The sequence below is a fragment of the Mirounga leonina genome, unplaced genomic scaffold (assembly GCF_011800145.1).
Source record: "Mirounga leonina isolate KUSES-001 unplaced genomic scaffold, KU_Mleo_1.0 Mir_154, whole genome shotgun sequence".
Taxonomy (NCBI): domain Eukaryota; kingdom Metazoa; phylum Chordata; class Mammalia; order Carnivora; family Phocidae; genus Mirounga; species Mirounga leonina.
This window is the reverse complement of record NW_023270389.1, coordinates 57,454,142-57,476,123: the sequence shown is the minus strand read 5'-3', so window position 1 is coordinate 57,476,123 and position 21,982 is coordinate 57,454,142. Positions and strand designations below refer to the sequence as shown.

Below are 21,982 nucleotides of genomic sequence, written 5' to 3'. Positions count from 1 at the left end.
AAACATGATTTGCCTGATTGTTGCAGTCTGGGCCTGGAACAATTTTAATTAATGGGAAAATGGTCCTCAAAACAGTGATTAGACCTCTTCAGGTACAACAAGATAAAAGCCTGATAATTTGGATGGAGTACTCTTCTTAAACGTCTATTCTATGCACAGCAGCCAATGGGAAAGCCAGGCTCTCTCCCACCTGATCCAATGAGTAATTAAGAGAGGGCTTTTTCTTCCTACCTCTCCCCTCCCTCCCCCTCCCCACTAAAGCTTAACAGGTTGGTGGTATAATTTGGAGACTTTAAGGGGTGTCATGCTAGGAGCTTAGGCAAGAGCCAGGGCATCTTCTCTCCAGCTCTCCAGTCACTGCCCAGCTGGGTTTGCAAAGCAGGCAAGTGAGAGGAGGAAGGAGGTGGTAGCAGGCGAGATAGGTGACACTTCTCAACCAAGTTTGAGAGGGGCCTATGGCCATGAGCGAGCTGGGCACCCAGAAGGGCAGCGATGGTACTGTTTCTCGCCTGCTCAACGTGGTAGAAAGTGAGCTGCAGGCAGGGAGGGAGAAAGGCGACCCTACGGAGAAGCAACTTCAGATCATCCTGGAGGATGCCCCTCTCTGGCAGAGATTCAAGGAAGTCACTAATGAAATGATCGTGACCAAGAATGGCAGGTGAGTTTCTCCGCGGTCCTGCTTGGGCTGGGAGGGGCTCGGCAAGGGTGGTGAGTCCCCTGAATATCGAAGAGGCTGCCCTTCTTCACTCAGAGGCAGTGGGGGCTGATTAAAATGCTCAGGAGAAGGACAGTCTCACTCGGCTCTCCCCCAGCCAACTTAATTAATTTCCCGAGATCAACAGAGAAGTAGAGGATGAAGCCACCTTGCATGCATTTTCAACGGAGAAATTCTGGGAAGGTACCAGAAGTGGGGGCCTGCCCTATGCATTAGGGAAATTAGTCCGAAGAGAATATTACTTTTTGACTAACTGCCTATCTTGGGGCAGACCTGAGCTCCAACTCAGTTCAGATAAGGTGAAAGTCAACTTTATTTGGAAGCTGAATGTTTCCTCTTAAGTATAGCAAACTTGCCAGAAATTCTGGACCAGCTGAAGATCGGGAGCCAAAGGGCAAATGTAATCTCATTGCTAATTGCTCGCTACCTCTGCTTCCTGGTGTGGGTTTGTGGTGAGTGTTCATTTGATATTGTGTATGTTTGTGATGACGTGAGAGCCGTGGAAGTGATAATACCATCCTGAAGCCGTAATGCACTGCCTGAGAAAAGAGAAGATACCTTCCTTTTTCTCACTGCAGCAAATTAGAGATGAACAGAAACTGATCTCTGTTGGCATTTCTTGGATTCTATTAAATCCAGCCCTGCTAAGTGGCTGTCAGAGGTAACTGTGGGAGCTTTCATTAGTAAAGGAAACGCAAGTATTTGGAAAGAAAATCTCTCTGCTCCCAGCTTGGCCAGACTGGCTCCCAACATTCAGTTGATGCTCACAGATCCTTTGCTTCACAAGGTCAAGAAGCACAAAAGTCAGAAGACATTTTCAGTATGGTTAGTTTCAACAGGACTCTGATCGTGGCCCTTAGGAGAAATTCTGCTAAGGGAGAAAAGTTGAGGCCAACGGGACTTCTGGCAGGCTTTTGTCCTTGTGCAAAATGCTTCCTTTCCCAATGTCTTGCTTTCCTATTTGTGAATAAAATGCACACTATAGAAAACGAACCATCCCTTGTCTCTCTGGGAGAATTAAGAACTCCAATGCTGCTGCATGGCGTTAAAGTGTTCTGTAAGGGGAAGGTGTGCCAGAAATAAGGGCATTTCAATAAATTGTGATCACTCCTAGTAGAAAGAATATTAATCTTGCTTGGAATACCAATGAAACAAGCTTGATATTTCTATTTGCTGTCTCTAAATGGGTCCCCTACTTATTTCATATATAGGATTTGTTACTTTTAATATTTGCAGTTGTAACGACCTCCGTTCCTACTCTTGATCTGTATTTATCCATTATTTTTGGTAGAAAGAAATAGAAAATCCGTTTTTAATTTCAAAGGATCACCCCTAAATTTCTAGTTGGATTTACTTTCTTTCCTTTCACAGATGAACGATGATGCGATTGTAAAAGTTTTGTGATGTCCAGTAATAGGTGGAACTGTTTATTATTCCTTGTACTCAGTGGGTAGTGGTTGTGCTAATATTTAGCCTCGTGCTATCTATTTGGCTGTCAAAGGGGCCATCTATGAAAGTAAAATAAGCACAGTCACCAAGTAAAAATACAGTTTATCTATTCCTATGGGGAAGAAATTACAGTTTCTGAAACCATCTCAGATTTAGTTTAATAATATGATATATTGGCATGTACTTTTACAATTTAGGAAGAGCTTCCTCTTGCCTGTGTTCACCTATATGATATTTTTCTGCATATTTAAAATGTAAAATCCTTCCCATGTTTAATGTCCTTTAATATTAAATATGTGAAAAATATTCTTTGTAGAAAAGTCTCATTACAATCAACTTGGTTATTCTTATCTCTGGAGGTCCTGCTGCCCTTTCCCATTTTCCAGTGAACTGAATCTTCTCTTGGGTTCTCTTATGGTCTCTGAACCCCTTAGGGTCAAGATTTTGCCAGGAGAGAGACAGTTCCCTTTACACTTCGGATAGAGAAGGGAAGACACACGTCTAAGAAATTGATGTGTTGGTAATGAACGAGCTTGGCCTGGAATTACTCTCAATCTTTTATTTTCACAGATTAAATTGTTAGCGACACCTTATTGTTCTTGATACAGAAAGATCTTGTTTCCTGTCCCCTCTTCTCTTATCCATCTGTTCCTGTGAATCTCCCTTGTACCCCCTGTCCTCTGCCTGCAGACACAGCCCGTCTCCTCCGGATGCTTCACCCCTGCCTTTCACACCAACTCCTGAGCCCGGGGAACTTGCCCCTGTGGCTGTTCTCTGTGGAGAAGATGATTTCTGTTATTTTACACCCAGCTCCAGCCCTTTTCATTCATATAACCTGCCAGCCCCTGTGGGTAGACTTCTGGATTTCTAGAAGCATTAGTGGGGTCATCAGATAGTTCCTGTCCATTATAAGAGTCTTAACTCTAGGAAACAAACCGAGGGTTGCTGGAGGGGAGGTGGGTAGGGGGATGGGGTAACTGGGCGCTGGGCATTAAGGAGGGCACATGATGTGATGAGCACTGGGTGTTCTATGCAACTGATGAATCACAGAACTCTACCTCTGAAACTAATAATACACTCTAATTAACTGATTTTAAATAAAATTAAAAAAGAGAAAGTTTTGAAGTAACATAGGATGGACTGATGAAAGAATTCAGTCTCATTTTCAAACAGAGACCCATTTGTATATATAAACAGGAGGCTTGCCTCTGACATGGATCAGAAGTAGAGGGTTTTCCTCTGGATTACCCCCAGAAACTGGGATCCTGACGACATTCATTCCTCCCTCCGTCTCTCCTGCCTCCCTCTCTCTCCCTGCTTTTCTTCCCCTGCTTTTTTCCTTCCCTCTTTTTAAATATAACTTTTAGTTTTCCATACTCAGTTGTCTTTCAGATATAACAACAATTATGATACCTCTTTACTAGAACATCTTCACTTTAGGGGACAATGCTATATTTCATATATATTTCCATGCAGTTGAATAATTTTGACTCAGTTCTGATTAGATTTGCCTTGAACAGGTTTTCAGAAATTGGAAGCATTTCGAATGTAACTGGTGCGTCCATTTGTTGTCAGGAAATAAGTATTGGGAATCATTAAGTTGAATTTGCCAGTGATTCAGGGCAGCAAGCTGACGTGAGGACCGTGCAGGAGGGGAGAAAATGGAGGTTGTGCATCAGGCAAATAAATTTCTGTGCCCTGTAGGCCACAGACATTTTTCTCCCAAGTTTACAATTACGATTCATGAGGATCGTGTGTGTTTGTGTAATCTGCTTCTAACCAGGTCACGCGAGCTTCAATATACACATGCGCATATGAGCCAAACACACACACCCCCCCCCCCCCCCCACACACACACTCCAAAGCTCCGATGAGCATTTCATGAATATTATAGCTCTGTGAGGAGATAGAGGAAGGTGTTTACAGGTGCGAGTGAATTTTATCTTTAACCATCTCTGCTATTCCCCCACCTACAAAAGCTGCCCCCTTTCTTCCTGCAAACCTCACTCCTCATAGCCTCCTTCAGCAGCACTGGCTCTCGAGATCACCTGTTAGGAAAATAGAAACTGAGAAACTGACCTCCTGGCAAAGGCACGTGGAGCTCATGGGCAAAGCCAAACCACCTGTGGTTCTTCAGCATGGTTTGGGGGAGTGCTTGTTCATCCTGCCATGTTTGCTTTCCTGTTCCTTCTCCCTCTCTCTCTCTTTTTCTCTCCTTTCCCCCCAACTCCTGAATTAGGGACCAATTTACATGTTTCTCAGCTCTTCTAAGACTCTGGGGCTTCTCTGTGGTTAGCCAGACCTTGGAAAGAAAAGGAGGAAAGGTTAACTGGGTTAGAAGTGCAGTTCATCCTGGACAACAAAGCCTGGGCGTGCATGCTGCCCGCAGGTAAATACATAGAGTATCCCCAGACGATGCATCCTGCTCATTGTGAAGTGGAAAGAGAGGCGGAGGTGAGGTGCAGGAGCTGAACTTGGCCTAGAGTTAGGATGAGTTCCAGTCCCGGTTACAAGATTTGTGGCAAGGTGACTGACTTATTTATTCCTCCTCGGGATAACGGAGGTTAAAAAATACATAGCATCTCTTAGTTCATTCGTGTGGTGATAAAAGAATAAAAGCATTTTTAAAATAAGTTTTTTTTATTTGAGTATATTGACACGGTGTTGCATTATTTTCGACATAGTGATTTGGCAAGTTTATACATTATGCTATGCTTACCACAAGTGTAGCTGTTTAACAAAATACAAATAATTATAAGTCTTGGCAGATGAAGACTAAAGAGAATAAAGCAATAAACCATTATGTAACTTTTCACAAAGGTTTTTTTTTTTCCCCCTTTAAGTAGACTCCACACCCAGCATGGAGCCCAGTGCAGGGCTTGAACTCACAACCCCGAGATCAAGACCTGAGCTGAGATCAAGAGCCAGACACTTAACCAACTGAGCCACCCAGCTGCCCTGTAACTTTTTAGCCAGGGCACTATGACTTCTTTACTTTTTCTTTCTTTACTTTTAAAAAAGAGCTTTATTGTGATCATTCACATACCATACAATTCACCCACTGAAAGTGTACAATTCAGTGGTTTTTGGTATATTCACAGAGTTATACATATATTCCCTCAAATAATTTTTGAACATTTTCATTACCCCCAAAAGAAATCCTGCATCTCTAGCCATCACCCCCATAGTACCCCATCCTACTCAGCCCTGGCAACCACTAATCTTCTTTCAATCTGTATGGATTTGCCTACTTTGCACATTTTGTATGAATGGAATCATACAATATGTAATTGGCTTCTTTCACTTAGCGTAATGTCTTCAAGGTTCATCCATGTTGTAGCATTTTTTCTTGCCAAGTCATATTCCCCTGTATACATGGGCCCTATTTTTTTTATCCATTCATTAGTTGCTGGGCATGTGGGCTGTGTCTGCTTTCTTTGCTATTAGGAATAATGCTGCTATGAACATTCGGATACAAGTTTTTGTGTAAATGTGTGTTTTCATGTCTCTTGCATATACGTCTAGGGACGGAATTGCTGGGTCATATGGCAGCAGGGTCTTTAACTGGTGGAGGAACGACCAGACTGTTTTCCAAAGTGGTTCCACCATTTTACATCCCCACCAGCAATGTACAAGGGTTCCAGTTTCTCTACCTCCTCAACACTTGTCATTGTCCACTTTTTAATCACAGTCATCCTAGTGAATGGGGAGGTGATCCCTCCCTGCACTTTTGATTTGCATTTCTCTGCTGGCTGATGATGTTGAGAACCTTTTCATGTGGTCATGGGTTCTTTAGAACATCAGGTATAGCTCCTGAACATAGCAGGAAAGGAGAAAAGCCATTACACAGTCCCTTATTCTGGAATTAAAGGTCATGCTACGTTCTTTGTGAGACCTAGCGTGATATAGTTAGGAGGGAGAGCAGAAATGAAAATTAGATCCCCCCTCCTCATTTTGCCTTAGTCACACTGGTTTTCTCTTTCCTCAGTAGTCCTCAATGGTCCAGGCTTATAGGACCCCAGGGCCATTTACTTGCTATTCCTTTTGTGTGTAGTTGCATTTATAGAAGTCATTTCTGGTGTCTATAGGACTCATTGCCTCTCCTTATTTGGGTCTTAGCTTACTGTCCCCCTGGACCTACTAATATCCATCTAGAGTAGTTTCTCACTCTTAATTTCCCTATGTGACATCACCTCCTTTTGTTCCTTCATAGCACTCTTGCAGTTGAAAATTATCTCCTATATTTAAAAAAAGAAGCCTGTTTACATTTTTTGTTGCCTGACTTCTGGTGTTTCAAGGTAAGCTTCATGAACAAGACACTGGGTCCGTATTTTTTTTTTTTTTTTTACCAGTGAACCCTCACCTCGGACAGTTCCTGCCATAGAGCAGGTGCTCAAAAGTCATTCTTTCAATGAGTGAATAAACCTCTAATTAGGTATTGAGATTTGGGAAAACATTGAGGGGACTTTTCCCTTCTTTGTGACCCATATTTATTTTCTAGAAAAATCAAAAAGGAGAGACACCGTGTTCTACACCTGAAACTAATGTAACATTGTGTGTCAGCTATACTGCAATTTTTTTTAAAAGATTTTATTTATTTATTTGACAGAGAGAGACACAGCAAGAGAGGGAACACAAGCAGGGGGAGTGGGAGAGGGAGAAGCAGGCTTCCCGTGGAGCAGGGAGCCCGATGCGGGGCTCGATCCCAGGACCCTGAGATCATGACCTGAGCCAAAGGCAGCCACTCAACCGACTGAGGCACCCAGGCACCCCTCATTCCTGTGTGTTCTTAAAACAAAACCAAACCAGACATCTTTAGCATTTCAGAAAAAGCAATGGACCGGATATCAGATAATCTGTGTACCTCACAGAAACAAGCCAGGCTCTTGACAGTGACCCAGTGTGGCCCCTGGGATCATTTCTGATGTCCACTTCGGTGATTCTTGGCAAATGGCATTTGTGCCTTTCAGGGGGCTTCTGCTTTCTATACTTGGCCAATATTATTAAAATAATTGAAAATGTTAAAATGTGTTGTGGAAGGGAATAGTTTCCTCTGATATGAAGAGAAAAGAATAGATGAAATCCTTCTGTTGAAGAAAAAGCAAAAGAATATGCAAGTGGACAAATTTCGATGCCACAGGTAGCTCCCGAGGGAAGGACCATCATTTTCCTTTACATGAAAGTTATCATCATGTCATTAAGGGACAGGAGTGACGAGGTGAGTCACTCAGCGCTCAGGCAGGACCTGGACTCGAGATGCATCATCTGATGCAGGTTTTCCCCTAGGAGTTTCATTTAATTCATATACTTGTCCTAACCTCCTATTTAGATTTTCTCTCCTTGAGCCCACCAAGACTGAGGGAGGGGAGAGAGAGCTCTGCTGGGAGCCGAGGGAGGGAGGGAGACTTCAGCATTTCCCACGCATAATCCCAAGGCCAGGGTCTCCTTTTTTTTTTTTTTTTTTTTAAGATTTTATTTATTTATTTTTGAGAGAGAGCGAGAGAAAGAACGAGCTGGGTGGGGAGAGGGGCAGAGGGAGAAACAGACTCGCTGCTGAGCAGGGAGCCCGATGCGGGACTCGATCCCAGGACCCTGGGATCCTGACCCAAGCTGAAGGCAGACACTTAACCGACTGAGCCACCCAGGCGCCCCAAGGCCAGGGTCTCCTTGCAAATGACTGTGAGCCAGCTGGAGAATAAAAGCTGAGATGGTATAAGTTATTGATTTGCTCTGTTTTTTAAAAATAATTCATATGCCATCAAATTCACCCTTCGTAAGTATACAGTTCAGTAGATTTTAGAATGGTCACAAAGTTGTGCAACCATCACCACTATCTAATTCCAGAACATTTGCATCACCCTTAAAAAGAAACCCAAAGCCATTAGCAGTCACTCCCCTTTCTGCCTAGACTTCTCTCCAGAGAGAAAAGTGGAGGCAAGTGGTACCTGTCAGCCAGGCGGGAGAGAGGTGAAGCTGATGTCCTTCGTGTTTTCAGCTTCCGAAGTTACTGCCCCACGGTCGGATTTTGGAACAGAAGGAGAGCGGGGCCAGCTGAAGGGCTTGGTTGTGATGACAGGATAGCCAACACTTGCAAAGCCCTTGTTAGGTGGCAGGCATTAGAATAAGCACTTTGATGAAGTAGCTCATGGAGTTCTTGTCACAACTCAATGAGGCTGGGTAAGCAAGACCATGAGATGGAAGCTTGGAGGGCAGCTTCAGGAAGGGCAGGAGATGGAGCCAGAACCTTCACTCAAAATCACCCTTCTATCTGGCCTCTCAGAGGGACTGTCGAAACCTTGCCAAGTGCCGGACCAGAGACACGGACCAGGCTGTGTATTCTGCGCAAAGAGATGGGAAGTGGTCTCGAAGGCAGGGCGTTTAGAAAAGGGGACTGCGGGGTGTGGGTAAAAACAGAACCCCTCCATGCAGCGGGAGGACTAAGTTGGAAGAGGAGCCAGGAAAGGAAATATCAGTGAGGTGGGATGCGCCAAGGGAAAACGATTCCCATCTATGTCCAGATTGCTCAGGAAGCCCACGTAATTTCAGCTCAGCAGACCGGGAGCCTGCGTGGTTGGAGTCCGTCTCTAGGTCCGTCCCTTGTCATATCTGTCTGTCAGTTCCTTCATTTTCCATACGTATCAATTCCATTCTACCTCCTCTCAACGCTGGCCACCTCTGGCCATAGTAGGATGTCCTTGGTGACCTTCCAGATCCTCGTGTGCGCCCCTCCCTGCTTTCAACACCCCATTCCTGGCATCCGCAGACCCCTGCTCTCAGTAGCAGCCGGTCCAGTCCATCCCAGCTTCCCGCTCCGGCCACCTGCCCCGTTCTCCTCCCAGCCTCGTAGAGCACAGTCCTCTGACTCCCCCTGCCCTCACTTCCTCGCACATCTCCTGAGTTATTTTCTCAAAAGCTAAAGATGCTCTATACCAGCACATCTTAAGCTTTAATGTTCCTGTGACTCACCTTGGGATTTTGGAAAAGCACAGCTTCTGATTAAGTAGGTCTAGAGTGAGGTCTGAGGTTCGGCATTTCGAATGACCTTCCACCTGATCCCGATGCTGCTGGTTCAGGGACCGATTTGAGCAGCAAGTGTCTAGACTCTGGATTGTTAGCTTCTCATTTTGGGGATTCAGATTTTAAAAGAGGTACTGACAAATAAGACAGTGTCTGGGGCAATCAGGTGGTGGTGGGGGGCATGTCTAGAAACCAGGTCTTTTAAGGATAACCTGGAGCAACTTAGTACATTTGGTGAAGGAAAAACAAACCAGCGGGAATGAGAAGCCAGGTGAGGGGCCTCTGCAAATATGTGAGAGCAAACTTGCTGGTACTGTTCTCAAGGATGGCAGCAGGACCGAGGAATCCAGGTCGGTGCGTCTTGAGCACAAATTCCCACAAAATGCTCAGTTTAGGGACGGTTCCACAGTCATGTAAGTTCAGTGTGTGCACAGACCCTATCTTCGCAGAGGTTTATAGGCACCTTAGCATATTAAAGGCTCTGAGAAGTCACGCAGGGAAGGAACTGGTCTAACTCTGTAGAGCCAAGCATTCCCTCACTTCCTTTACCCTGAAACCACGTTTTCACTGTTCATGCCATGACTGTCATTCCGAGCTGGTGTTCTCTCTGAGAGGGGGAAGGACTGGTTTGTGGCATTCGTGTGAAAACTGAGGCACCCCAGGGGGAAGTCTTTGAAGAAAGCTCTCTGTGGGAATGTGGCATCTGATTGAAGCACTTTGGGCTTTAGGTTCCTCTGTCAAATGACTACATCAGTGGTTTTCAGACTTTAAAATGGAGCACAATGGTTTGAAGTAAAAACCCCAATATAACATGCATTTGTAAAAAGAGGCTCTGTTGGGACTGGGGATGCTGCCCTGGGGCATTCTCTGCACCCTGAGGCGCTCCACGGCAGGTCTCCTGACAGCAGAGAGATGGCTGGACAAAGCGCAAGGTGTCCCGCACACGCTAACGTCCGTCCTGTGCCTCAGTTTCTGCCTTTTCTTTTAGACGGATGTTCCCCGTCCTCAAGATTAGTGTCACGGGGCTGGACCCCAATGCCATGTACTCCCTCCTGCTGGACTTTGTCCCCACGGACAGTCACCGCTGGAAGTACGTCAATGGGGAGTGGGTGCCCGCAGGCAAGCCAGAGGTCTCTGGCCACAGCTGCGTCTACATCCACCCGGACTCCCCCAACTTCGGGGCCCACTGGATGAAAGCTCCCATCTCCTTCAGCAAAGTCAAGCTGACGAACAAGCTCAACGGAGGTGGGCAGGTACGATCGGGTCGCCCGGCCACCCGGCCGCCCCGCAACACCAATCAAGAAATATCAAGGGTGCATTTAGGCAATTAGAGGGGTCCTCACCGGCCTCTTCTCCCACGGAAGCCAATTATTCCCTGGACTCCAAATGTGAACAGGAATAAACAGCTCTTAATTGGTGCTTTCGGTTTTTAATGGACTTCCTGATGTTAAGAGAGTGAGAGAGTGCTGCCGTTTACTTAATCATCAAGAGTCCTTTCATAGTTTTGTCTTGTGTGTGGTGCTTTTTACCCAGCCCTGGGGAGGAGATGTTTGTGGGTACCAGGGTTCTGTTTTTCTCTCTCCTCTTTTTTGGTGTAAGTGGCATGTTGGCAATAGACAAATGCCTTAATAAAAAGCTGCTCCTAAATGAAATAATTGCTGTCTCCGCTGGGACATTATGATAATTGTCAATAGAATAGTGAAGCGGCTTTGGGTTTTCAGAAAAACAAACAAACCTTAAATAAGGAAGGTTTTATTTAAGGTCTCCAATTAGAGGGAACAAGAATTCGGGGCTTTTTCCTCTTTTGTTTTCTCTGGGAGGGTTGTGAATACTAGGGTATCGGGTAGGGTTGTGATTTATGTTAGAAAATGTGGACGGTTTCGGGGGCAGCGCTGTGCCTGGGGGAGAGGTTTGCCGACCCCGCTGTTTCGTGTTGTGAGCCTCTCAGCCCTGGGTCTTTGTCCCTCCTTTGACCCCTGTGCTTAGCCTGCGGGGACCCGGGAGCTCAGGCTTTAGCAGGAGGAGGTGAGACACCCAAGTCCTGGCACTGTTCAGAAGGTTCCAGGTGTTTATTAAAACAGGAAATTGAAAAGTAAACGGTTCTTGCCTCCCCCGTTTCACAGCATAAGACTTGCAGTAAACCTCCGTGTGAGTCACAGAGAGTGGACGCAGTGTGACCGGCAGGTGTCCGATGTCATCACCCTTCAGGTAGTCGCTTGCGAAATGCAGCCATGCCAGTGTTTTGAGATCTCAGGTTTCCTCTTATGAAGAACAACAATATATCTTAATGGATCAAAATCTGCATCGTTGTTCTGAAAATAGGGAGAGAAAGGAAAAAAAAGGACGAAGGATTTGGGCAGAGACCTGACACTCTTTAGGAACAACTTTCTGGCAAGTCCGGCATAAGCGCTGATGTTAGGCTCCCTGGAAACTTCCGGAAAACTGCCCCCCTCTTCAGTTCTCAGGCGAGGGGAATGGTGTGGTGGCCCTGGCCAGGCGGGCCATCAAGCCGCACGCTCTGCAAGGCTTCTCTTTCTCTCCTTCTCCCGCTTCCACAGATAATGTTGAATTCTCTGCATAAATATGAGCCCCAGGTTCACATAGTGCGTGTTGGAGGTGCCCATCGAATGGTGATGAACTGCTCCTTCCCTGAAACCCAGTTCATAGCTGTGACGGCCTATCAGAACGAGGAGGTAAGTGTGCATGGGCGTGTGTGCAGAAATGCCCCCTGGAAGGGTGTGGGAGGATGGGGACCACGTGTGGATGAAAGCTGGGTTTCCAGGATCTCAGTGATCTCAGCAGAGATGAAGTTAAACAGTGGAGTAGCCCTTTCCACTCTCTCTTGCCTGTTTGCCAACGGCCTGCCAGAGCTTCATCTCTGGGTGCCAAGAAGGCGAGGTTGTGCATTGCATGGAAGCCAACAGAAGCCTAGGGGTCTTTGTTCTCAGGGCCCCGTGGGCCCTTGGCCCGCACAGAGCTGGGTGAGCTCCCGCTCCAGGAGCAAGTCTGTGAGACTTGAGCCGCGCCTGCAGTCCTCTGGGTTGTGTTATGCTATCCGTCCTGTTTGCTAGATCTTCTGAGCACGCTTAGGTCTTTCCTGCCTGAAGGAAGCCACGGCCCTTAGAGCCGAGGAGCCAGAGTCCGGCCTCTGTGGATTAGCTGCGGGCACGATGTTCGGGTCCATCTGCACACTCAAGAGCTTCCCAGGTCTGCTCGTCATCAGAAGTGCCAGGGGAGGGTTGGATTCTTTCTGACTAAACTTAAAAAAAAAAAAAAATTTTTTTTAAAGTAATACATGTTCATTAAAGAAACCCCCACATAATAAATAAATAGTACAGAAGTATGTTCAGTGAAAATGAAGAAGAAAAGGTACAAATGAGCTCTTTCTGTCCTGCCTTTTGAATCCCACTCCCCAAGGACACTACAAATAATAGCTTCAAGTGTGTTTTTCCCCCACCCATATTCTGTGTATATATAAATATATATGAGAATATGGGCTTCCTCACATAAGTTGGCTCATGTCGTACATATTAGTCTGCAAATTTCTTTTTTTTCAGGTTTATCTCTTTTTCTGAAGTGCCTGCAGAGGATATACTGTATTTCAGGCAGTCAGCTCCCCACCGATGGACATTAGGTTGTTTATAGTCGTTTTATTTGCTATCATAAATAATGCAGCAAAGAATGTCCCAGAACATCCACATCCACTATTGTTTGCTTGCATGGATGAACACCCAGCAATGGCATTGCTCTATCAAGGAGGGCGTGGGTTTAGAATCCTGAAATATCACCAAATTGCCTCCCTCAGAGAGCATACTCATCTCAGTCCCCACACCATTCCTGACAGTGGGGATTAGCAGCCTTTTGCAGCGTTGATAACCTGATAGGTTAAAAAAACAAACAAACAAAAAACCCCAAAACCAAAAAAAAAAAAAAAAACCAAACAGAAAAACCCCAAACAAACCCCAAAAGGTATCTTATTGCTGCTTTCATCTGCATTTCTTTATTTGGAAGCTCTTAAAGAATTTGGGCTCCCTCCCAGCCAACTGAGTCCGAATCTCCAGGGATGGTACCCAGAATCTGTAGTTTCTAAAGTCTCCCTAAAGGATTCTGATGAGCATCTGGGCTTGGAAATACTACCTTAGTGCCTACAGGTAACATTGAGCTGTCGGCTGAACTCGCGTCACAGATGTGCAGAGAAAAATGTAACTTCTTTTCTACAAGTAGTCTGGCCTCTTGGCTGAGCCCCTCTGACAGGCCGGTGGGAACAGAGGTTAAATATTTGATCATTTCAACAGGTACTGTCTTTGTTGGCGAAAACATGCTGTGTTCAAGATGGCCAGCCCTCTCCTGCTTCTCTTCCTCGGATGGAGTCTGGGTCTTCGAGGGGAGGGTCTGGCTTTAGCAACTCTCGAGAGTGTGTGTTTGTGTATGTTGGGGGGTGTTGGGACTCTATCTTAGCCGCCTGATGCCGTATTTCAGCCTTGATTATGCCCCATGGGAATCAAGCCCAGGGAAGTCCAACCTCAGAGCCTCCCTCTGCCGTCTGCACTTTCCTGCCGAGTCAATGTTGGTGCACCCTGAGAGGGGAGCAGGCCCGTGGGTAGATGCTGGTCTCACTATGCACCTTGACCCCTCCAGGTTTAGACCAGGAGAAAGACCTGGACATCAGACCCTGTGGTTCTCCTCCCTCTTCTGACTTCTCCCCCGTTCCCCGGGTCAGAAAGAGTGGTGCTTTCATTTAACTCTTCTTCCTTCTACCAGGCCCTTGCTGAAATAAACATTCTTTTCAATGCTTTCTTATCTAGCAAAGATTTGTCAACTGTGACTGCCTGCTGGGAACGCCGCGGTGGGCATCACAGATGTGTGCTGCCCTCACATCTGTACATCCCGCGGGGAGAGGCCATGAGCAAATATACACCATGTATGTGTGTATGATGTCGGTGGCTCTGAAGAATGAAGCCGGCGAAGGCCGTGGGATGGAGTGGCAGCGGGTGGGAGTGATAAACTGTGTTTCTGTGATCTGAATCCCCGAGTAAGTGATCATTTAAACTCAGGGAGTGATGCCAGACCGTGCTGTCTGGGAGACGTGGATTCACACCTGCATCACTCCGACCGTGTTCCCGGGGACTAGAAGAGTAACTGATGTGAGGGGGATGTTCAATATGTTTAAAAAAAAACCGGATGAATAAATAAAAGAAGGGATGCCGGGTTTAGCTACTTCGGGCTTTGCACATTTCTAATGCTTTGCCCTTTCTTTGCTCACATCACATTGCATTTCCCATTTTCACCACGGGCCACAACACAACGTTCTTTGTCAGAGACAGCGCACTGGTAATTTCGTGCAGAATTGAGCAAAGAAACATGGAGAGGGAGAACAAGCGAGGGGGGTTATTCTGACTTTACAGAAATTCACAGGCGAAGATAAAGGGCTCTATCCGTTCATACATGTTCCACTTTCACTAACGCTTCTTGTCTTTGCAAACGTAAGATAACAGCTCTCAAAATCAAGTACAACCCTTTTGCCAAAGCCTTCTTGGATGCCAAGGAAAGGTGAGTAGAGAAATTTCAGTAAAATCTTATGAGTTGACTTCTGCAAATGTGAAATTTATGCTCATCTTGAAAGGAGCTTGCATTAGCTTTGATAGAAATAGGTTGGTAACATTCAATTCCATATTCAACAAAATCAACAAAATTCAATGAACTCCTAATCATCTGTCCCTCGGAACAGAGCTCCAGGAGAACCTCTAACTGGCAATGTTTGCTCAGCTCTGTTTTACTACTGGTTCTTGAAAGTAACACAGGCACATGCAAAAGAAATAATGAAGTGATTTAGATTTTTAATAATTCACTCTGCCCTTCCTCCTCAATTCTGAGTAGTATGGTTTCAATAATGTTTTTTTAAACTACATGTAGTCCAGGAAAGGGAGTGATTCAGATGAGTAGTTCATAAAGATGAGAGCTTCATATCTTTCAGGTCCAAGGGAAGACCATTCAGAGACTTCTGGGGATCGCTTCTTGGCCTTTTGGCTAAGATCAAGTGTAGTATCCGTTCTTATCAGTTTAGAGACTTCTGGGATGGTGAATGGTAATGCTACCACTTGAGGCTAGTGATTCTACATCTTCGTGTTTTTCTTTTCCATTCTTGGAAAAAAAAGAACATTGGTACTTAATTGACTTAAATTGACAGACTTTGTCTGTCCTGTTAATATTTGATTTAATTTAATTTCAGATAACTAAGAGCCTGAGGAAAATCTCATGTGTGAGATGAACAGGACTTTTAGTAGGTGGTCCTGACTTGGAGTTTGGAGTCCTGACCTTGCCGTTTCCTGGCTGTTGGATCTTACATAAGTCACGTTGCCTCTCTGAAACCCACTTTTTAACATCTGCAAAGTGGGCATAGCAATATTTTCCTTGTGGGATTATTGGGGGATCTAGCATATCACAGATGTGCTCATGCCCCGAAGTCCTACGCAAATCCCAGCTGCTGTTATTGCTTGAATTTCGTCAGGCAGGACCAATGACCACAAACCAGTGAGATCATACTAAGTAGGGATAGCTGTAAATACGGCAAATTGGAGTAACATTAGGTTGCAATTCAAAGAGGAATTGCACATTAGATAAAATACCCTGGATGAAGAAGGGGGGAAAGATCTGAGACAAAAGGTGTTTGATTTTCTTATTCCAAGAAATGTATTGCTTTCCAAAGAGAATTTGGGGTAGATTTTCTGCTGGACTTGTATAATATGCTGGACAGCCAGGGCGCCCTTTCGCTCTCTTTCAGGAATCACCTCAAAGACGTTCCGGAAGCCGTCTCTGAGAGCCAGCACGTGGCCTACTCTCACCGTGAGTTGGGCGAACACTGGGTGGGATGTGCCTGGGGGGCACTGGGACCCATTGCCCACCACACTCAGACGCTACCTGTCACGAGTGCTCATGGCCTGTTCCAGAGCTTCTCTCAAGACTCAACAGGTTATTTCTTCCACTCGAGACAAGTGTATGCCCTTTCCAGAATTCCCAGAGAGAACTGGTGCTCCTGAGGGGCTGGACAGAATCTCAGGTGGGAGATAGGAACGGGAGTGATGGACTTCTCAGACTGGCATGTTCCTGTCCCAGAGGCTAAGGACTGTCCCAAGTGCATTCTGGGAGTATCTCCTACCTCTCCACTCTCCCCTCTTGGCGGTCTGGCCTGGGTTGCCCCTGTTCTTAGTGTTTGCTCATTTTCGAGTAGGTTCCCACCACAATGCTTCAGGCAGGCTGTGGCCTTGCCCGTGGGGAGGAGTATGGTGGCTGACTGGACAGCCCCAGGTGAGGTGAGTGATAGGCTGCTGGGGACTCTGCAGGTGCTGGGAGTCCCTAACAGGGCGCCGGGCTCCCCGTGTCTGGATGGCAGGGGAGGCCCCGTGAGGGAGGAGGTCCCCTGAAGCTGCAGCAGAAACCCGGGCCAGTGAGGTCAGGGCGGAAGGTTAACCCCGGAGTCGGAGAAGCGTGACTGAGAATCCTAGTGGTCCGTTCAGGTGCTCTGCCGCCGTCAGGCTCTGGGGTTCTTTCCTCGCTGCTTCTCCTAAGCCTTTGTGCATGTTCCGGGGAGGAGCCGAAAGGGAGCAGCTTACAGGAAAGCACTTTTTATTTTTATTTATTTTTATTATTTTTTAAAGATTTTATTTATTTATTTATTTGACAGAGAGAGAGATAGCGAGAGCAGGAACACAAGCAGGGGGAGTGGGAGAGGGAGAAGCAGGCTCCCCGCAGAGCAGGGAGCCCGATGGGGGGACTCGATCCCAGGACCCTGGGATCATGACCTGAGCCGAAGGCAGACGCTTAACGACTGAGCCACCCAGGCGCCCCTGGGAAAGCACTTTTTAAAGCGAGCTGGAGAAACAGGCCTTTTGTAATAGTACCGGCCCCGTGGGCAGAACCGCATCTTTATTAAGGTCACGCGTTGCAGTCTTCTCCTCGAACGTCTTCGGGTGTGTCCATTACTTGTGGTGAGCCAAGTGCGCCGGAGCCTGGTTCCGGGCGCCCCCAGGCCTGGCTTTGTCCACTGGACATCAAGACCCTTTCCTTCCTTCCTTCCTTCCTTCCTTCCTTCCTTCCTTCCTTCCTTCCTTCCTTCCTTTCTTTCTTTCTCTTCCTTTCTTTCCAATTTGGATGCCTTTTCTTTCTTTCTGTTTCTTGTCTGTCTTTTTCATTCAAAAACCAATCTCTGTGAAATGTTTTATAGCCTTCCAGAATGTTCTGCGTGATTCTTGCGTCAGGGTGTGCCAGCCAGCTCCCCACTTTTTGCTTCCAGAATCCTCTGTGGGGTGGTGAGGGGAGCCACCGTGGCCCCTCTTGCTGGGAGTGAGAAAGCAGACACCTTCCCATGGGGCAGAAAGAGACCTTCACTCGCGTGTAGGCACACTAAACATTCCCGAGTAGCTGGAGAGGACACATACATCCAACATCCCCTTCTCAGACTGACTTTAATTTAACTCAAGTAAGTCAGAAGCAACTTAACCTTTGCATTTCTGTAACTTACTCATTAAAGGGCCTTTCATTATATGGCTCCGTTCCAGCATTCCTCAAGAGGCTTTCCAAACTTTGATAGGAACTGCCATCCTTGTGCTAAGCAGCCAGGGAAGCTGCTCACATGGAAGGGGAGCGGCAGCGGGGCTGGCCTCCGTCTCTCCGGGGCAGACGTTCAGAGTCGCTCACACAGAGACGTGGTATGCCAAGTGGCTGGGGACCTGACGTCTGGTGTGGAAGCTCAGGGTTGGTCCCTGTGTCTTCCTCTTGTCTCTTCCAGTGGGAGGCTGGATCTTTTCCAATCCGGATGGAGTGTGCGCAGCAGGAAACGCCAATTACCAGTATGCTACCCCCTTACCTCTGTCTGCTCCCCACTCCCACCATGGCTGTGAGCGCTATCCTGGCCTCCGAGGGCACCGGCAGGCTCCCTACCCTTCTGCCTACATGCATAGAAACCATTCTCCCTCAGGTGTGTGGTTTTGCTAATTAAGCCCTTGGGGGTGTGGGTGGGGGGTCGTGGGGGTGGCGATGTGGAGAAATGGTCAATAGCTAGTAGTAAAAAGAAGTGTCTGAAGATGGCATCCCTTTCATCTAATACATGTAATAGTATTATATATTATTATTTTAAGGTTTTGTTTTATATACTAATAGTTGATTATGTAATTATGACATTGTTCGTGTCTTATAATTATTTCATAAGGCAGTCTCCTGGTTTCTATTGGGCGTGTAGGGCCTCCACCCAGGGCGCCGGTGGACTCAGCTTTTCAAGCTGCATCTCTAAGAGCCAAGTTTTGGGGGCTCTGGGATCCTCAGCTCACTGCCTTCCCGTGGCTCTTTTCTACCACTCGTATTCCATGGCTCCATCGGGACCCCCTAAGCTCTGTCTGCAGAGGGTCACCAGCTGCCTGTCTATGTCCCTTCACATGCCGCCCCCGGCAACCTTGGAAGCTGCTGCCAGGAAGGAATAAAATGGAGCTTAATGATACCAGAAAGTGGGCAACGTTCCCACTGCGTCCTGGTTCCTTCGTGTGGTCAGCACATAAAACACAGCTTCTGAGCCCCTGCTAGGTGCCAGGCCCTCTTCTAGATGGTGGGGATAGGAAGGTGAGGAAGGTACAGTTTCTCCTCTGAAGAAGCTCAGGGCTACACGAATACATAAATAACAAATCATAACACAGTGTAGCCAGAGCTCTCCTGTGGGTCCTCAGACCTGTGGCATCACCTGGGAACTTGTTAGAAATGTAGCCTCTTGGGTTCTCCTTCTGAAAGAGTCCACATTTTAACAAGATCCCTAGGTGATTCTCGTGCACATTAAAGTTCGAGAAACGTTCCATGAAACACACAAGCCAAGGTGCTGTGGGAATGAAGGAAAAAGAGCAGCCTGAGCTGCCCAGGGGGGTTGACGCTTAGGTTGAGATTTGCAGGATGAAGAGAAGGGGACAGAGGTGGGAGTGGGCGGGAGTGAAGGTGGATGGCAAGGGACCCAGGAGAGGCGAAGGGCACTCCAGGGAAGAGTGGTTTGAGCAAAGGCATAACGGGGAGAGGACCTGGGGTGTCTGGGGGACGGATTTGGAACAGAGGGTAGCAGGAGAGGTGGAAGACCAGAGCTGAGGCTGAAGAAGTTGCAGAGGCCAGCCAGGCGTATATGCCGGAATCTTCTTCCTCGCTCTTCTCTTTCTCCCTCCTTCCTCTCTCTTATTATACACTATTTTTGCAAATGGAGATTCAAAGACATAGAAGACACTATTCTTTTTTTTTTTTTAAAGATTTTATTTATTTATTTGACAGAGAAAGACACAGCGAAAGAGGGAACACAAGCAGAGGGAGTGGGAGAGGGAGAAGCAGGCTTCCTGCAGAGCAGGGAGCCTGATGCGGGGCTCGATCCCAGGACCCTGGGATCATGACCTGAGCTGAAGGCAGACGCTTGACGACTGAGCCACTCAGGCGCCCCAGAAGACACTATTCTTGAGATGTTTCCATTTACTTGGGGTTGCTGAGTAGAATAAGGTGCCGCTCCTCAGAAATCTCATCGGGGGCACTGGCGGGCCCTTGGGGTTGTGTTCAGGGGGTGCTGACACAGTCCGTTCTTACAGGGGAGTGAGTGTGGTACTGTGAGTCAGACAGATCTGCATCATAAAGGGCAGATCGTCCCACCTCTCCGAGCCTCATCTATAAAGTGGAGAGGACAGGTCGTTGTTGTGAAGATCAAAATATGAACGGCATGTGGCATATGGTTGACATTCGGTATATCTGAGAGCCTCCGTCTTTTCTGTTTCCCTCAGAAAGTACTAACAAACCGTGGGTACATGTTGCCCTAAAATGGTATCATTGGCCACCGTCTTTGTATGTTCTACGTGCTTCATCAACTGAACTGTTGTTATTTCCCCAAAGTGAATTTGATAGAAAGCTCCAGCAATAACCTGCAAGTTTTCTCTGGAGCTGACAGCTGGACTTCCTTGTCTTCCACCCCGCACACCAGCATCCTGTCCGTACCCCACACCAGCGGGCCAATCAATCCAGGGCCCAGGTAAGACCAACACCAGCAACTTGCTCATTGGTGGTCTTGGCGGTTGACGTGAGCACTGGAGACTCAAGCTCATTCTTTTCGCTAGGGTGGCTTGGGTTAATCCATTGTCCTGACTTCTAAGCCACTAGGAAGTGAGGGTAACAACAGGATGGACTTTTCTTTTCTTTTTTTTTTTTAAAGATTTTATTTATTTATTTATTTGACAGAGAGAGAGTGAGAGAGCACAAGCGGGGGTGGGGTGGGGGGGAACAGCAGAGGAAGAGGGAGAAGCAGGCTTCCCGCTGAGCAGGGAGCCCGATGTGGGGCTCGATCCCAGGACCCTGGGATCATGACTGGAGCCGAAGGCAGACGCTTAACGACTGAGCCACCCAGGCGCCCAGGATGGACTTTTCTCTCCCAGAGAGCAGGGAGGGGAAAGCACTTGCTCAGCTGTATGCTCTTTCTTCTGTAGCTTTGGTATTCTATTTTTAAAAGGGAAAAGACATTATGGCCTGCAATCATTTGTTCTGAACCAGTCAGAAATATTGTAAACTGTGATGGTAGCAGACAGATACTGACTGTAGGAGGATTGAAGAAATAAGTGTAAATAGACATTGAGAATTCAAGATGCTGGGTTGTCTGTGTTCTCATAAGCCACCCGTCCTAACAGGGGGACAGAGTGTGGGTGCCTGGCCCACAACCCAGGTAATAAGCAGAGTGTAGCATGTAGGACCCATGGCATAACGTGCACACCAGAGACCTGAGTTTCGTTCTGACTTCTGGAAAAGAGTGTGGGGGAGAGGACAGGGAGGGACCTTGGAGCTTGATGGACTGGGCTTTAGTCCCGGTTCTATCTCTTACTGACTTTGTGCCTTCATGCAGTTTTCTTGGCCTCACTGAGCTCCAGCTTTTTAATCGCAAAAATGGAAATAATAGAAGCTACTCTGTAGGTTGTGGTGAGCACAGAAGGAGAAAATGCATTAAAATGCTTTGTGAGCAGTAACGTTCTATATAAATGTCAGCTGTTAAGTTCAACATAGGTATGCAGAATTTTGAGAAGGTCCAAAAAGGGATTCAAAATTAAAAGCTGGGTCTTGGGAGATGTCCGATGATGTGTGATCTGCCCGTCTAGAAAACGTTAGGAGATCATAGCGTTTTGGGCTACAGCAGGCCTGCTCACACTTACACGTGTGTTAGAATCACCTGGGATATTGTTAAAATGCACAATCTGATGAACAGGTCTGGGTTGGAGCCTGCGATTCTGCCTTTTAACAAGCTTGTGGGTGTTGCTGTACGCTTGACCTTGGTGGTTTTGATACTGATGCTGCGGTGGCGGTCAGGGTCTCGCGCCGTGCTGCCCCACGCAGCCTCCACCGGCCGCTGGTGGCCACTGAGCCCTCGAAATGCCGCGGGTCCCAGTGGCGGTGTGCTGGGAGTGAGGCGCACACACAGGCTTGGAGATGTAGCGGGAAACAAAGAATAAAAATCTCAACTTTTTTTTTTTACCTCAAATGCATGTTGAAATGATGATATTTTAAATATTTTTGGTTCCATAAAATATAATTAGCCTTAAGTCTCGTTTTTCTTTTTCCTTTTTTCTTTCTTTTTCTTTCTCTCTCTTTCTTTCTTTCTCTCTCTCTCTCCTTCCTTCCTTCCTTTCTCTCTCCTTTCTTTCTTTCTCTCTTTTTTTCTTTCTTTCTTTCTTTCTTTTTCTTTCTTTCTCTCTCTCTCCTTCCTTCCTTCCTCTCTCCTTTCTTTCTTTCTTTCTTTCTTTCTTTCTTTCTTTCTTT

General features: G+C 46.8%; 1 protein-coding gene and 1 pseudogene across 1 annotated transcript in view; both read left to right on the top strand.

Annotated features, from left to right (window-relative positions):
- The first annotated feature begins 290 nt into the window (after positions 1-290).
- Positions 291-21,982, top strand: part of TBX19 (T-box transcription factor 19) — a 25,218-nt gene continuing 3,526 nt past the window's right edge. Inside the window, exons 1-7 of the mRNA XM_035010892.1 lie at positions 291-658; positions 10,170-10,434; positions 11,740-11,874; positions 14,670-14,731; positions 15,963-16,024; positions 17,967-18,155; positions 20,078-20,213. Of these exons, the coding sequence (XP_034866783.1) occupies positions 456-658; positions 10,170-10,434; positions 11,740-11,874; positions 14,670-14,731; positions 15,963-16,024; positions 17,967-18,155; positions 20,078-20,213 (1,052 nt within the window). The 5' untranslated portion in view covers positions 291-455. The remainder of the gene's footprint in view (positions 659-10,169; positions 10,435-11,739; positions 11,875-14,669; positions 14,732-15,962; positions 16,025-17,966; positions 18,156-20,077; positions 20,214-21,982) is intronic.
- LOC118014629 lies at positions 15,189-15,346 on the top strand (annotated as a pseudogene).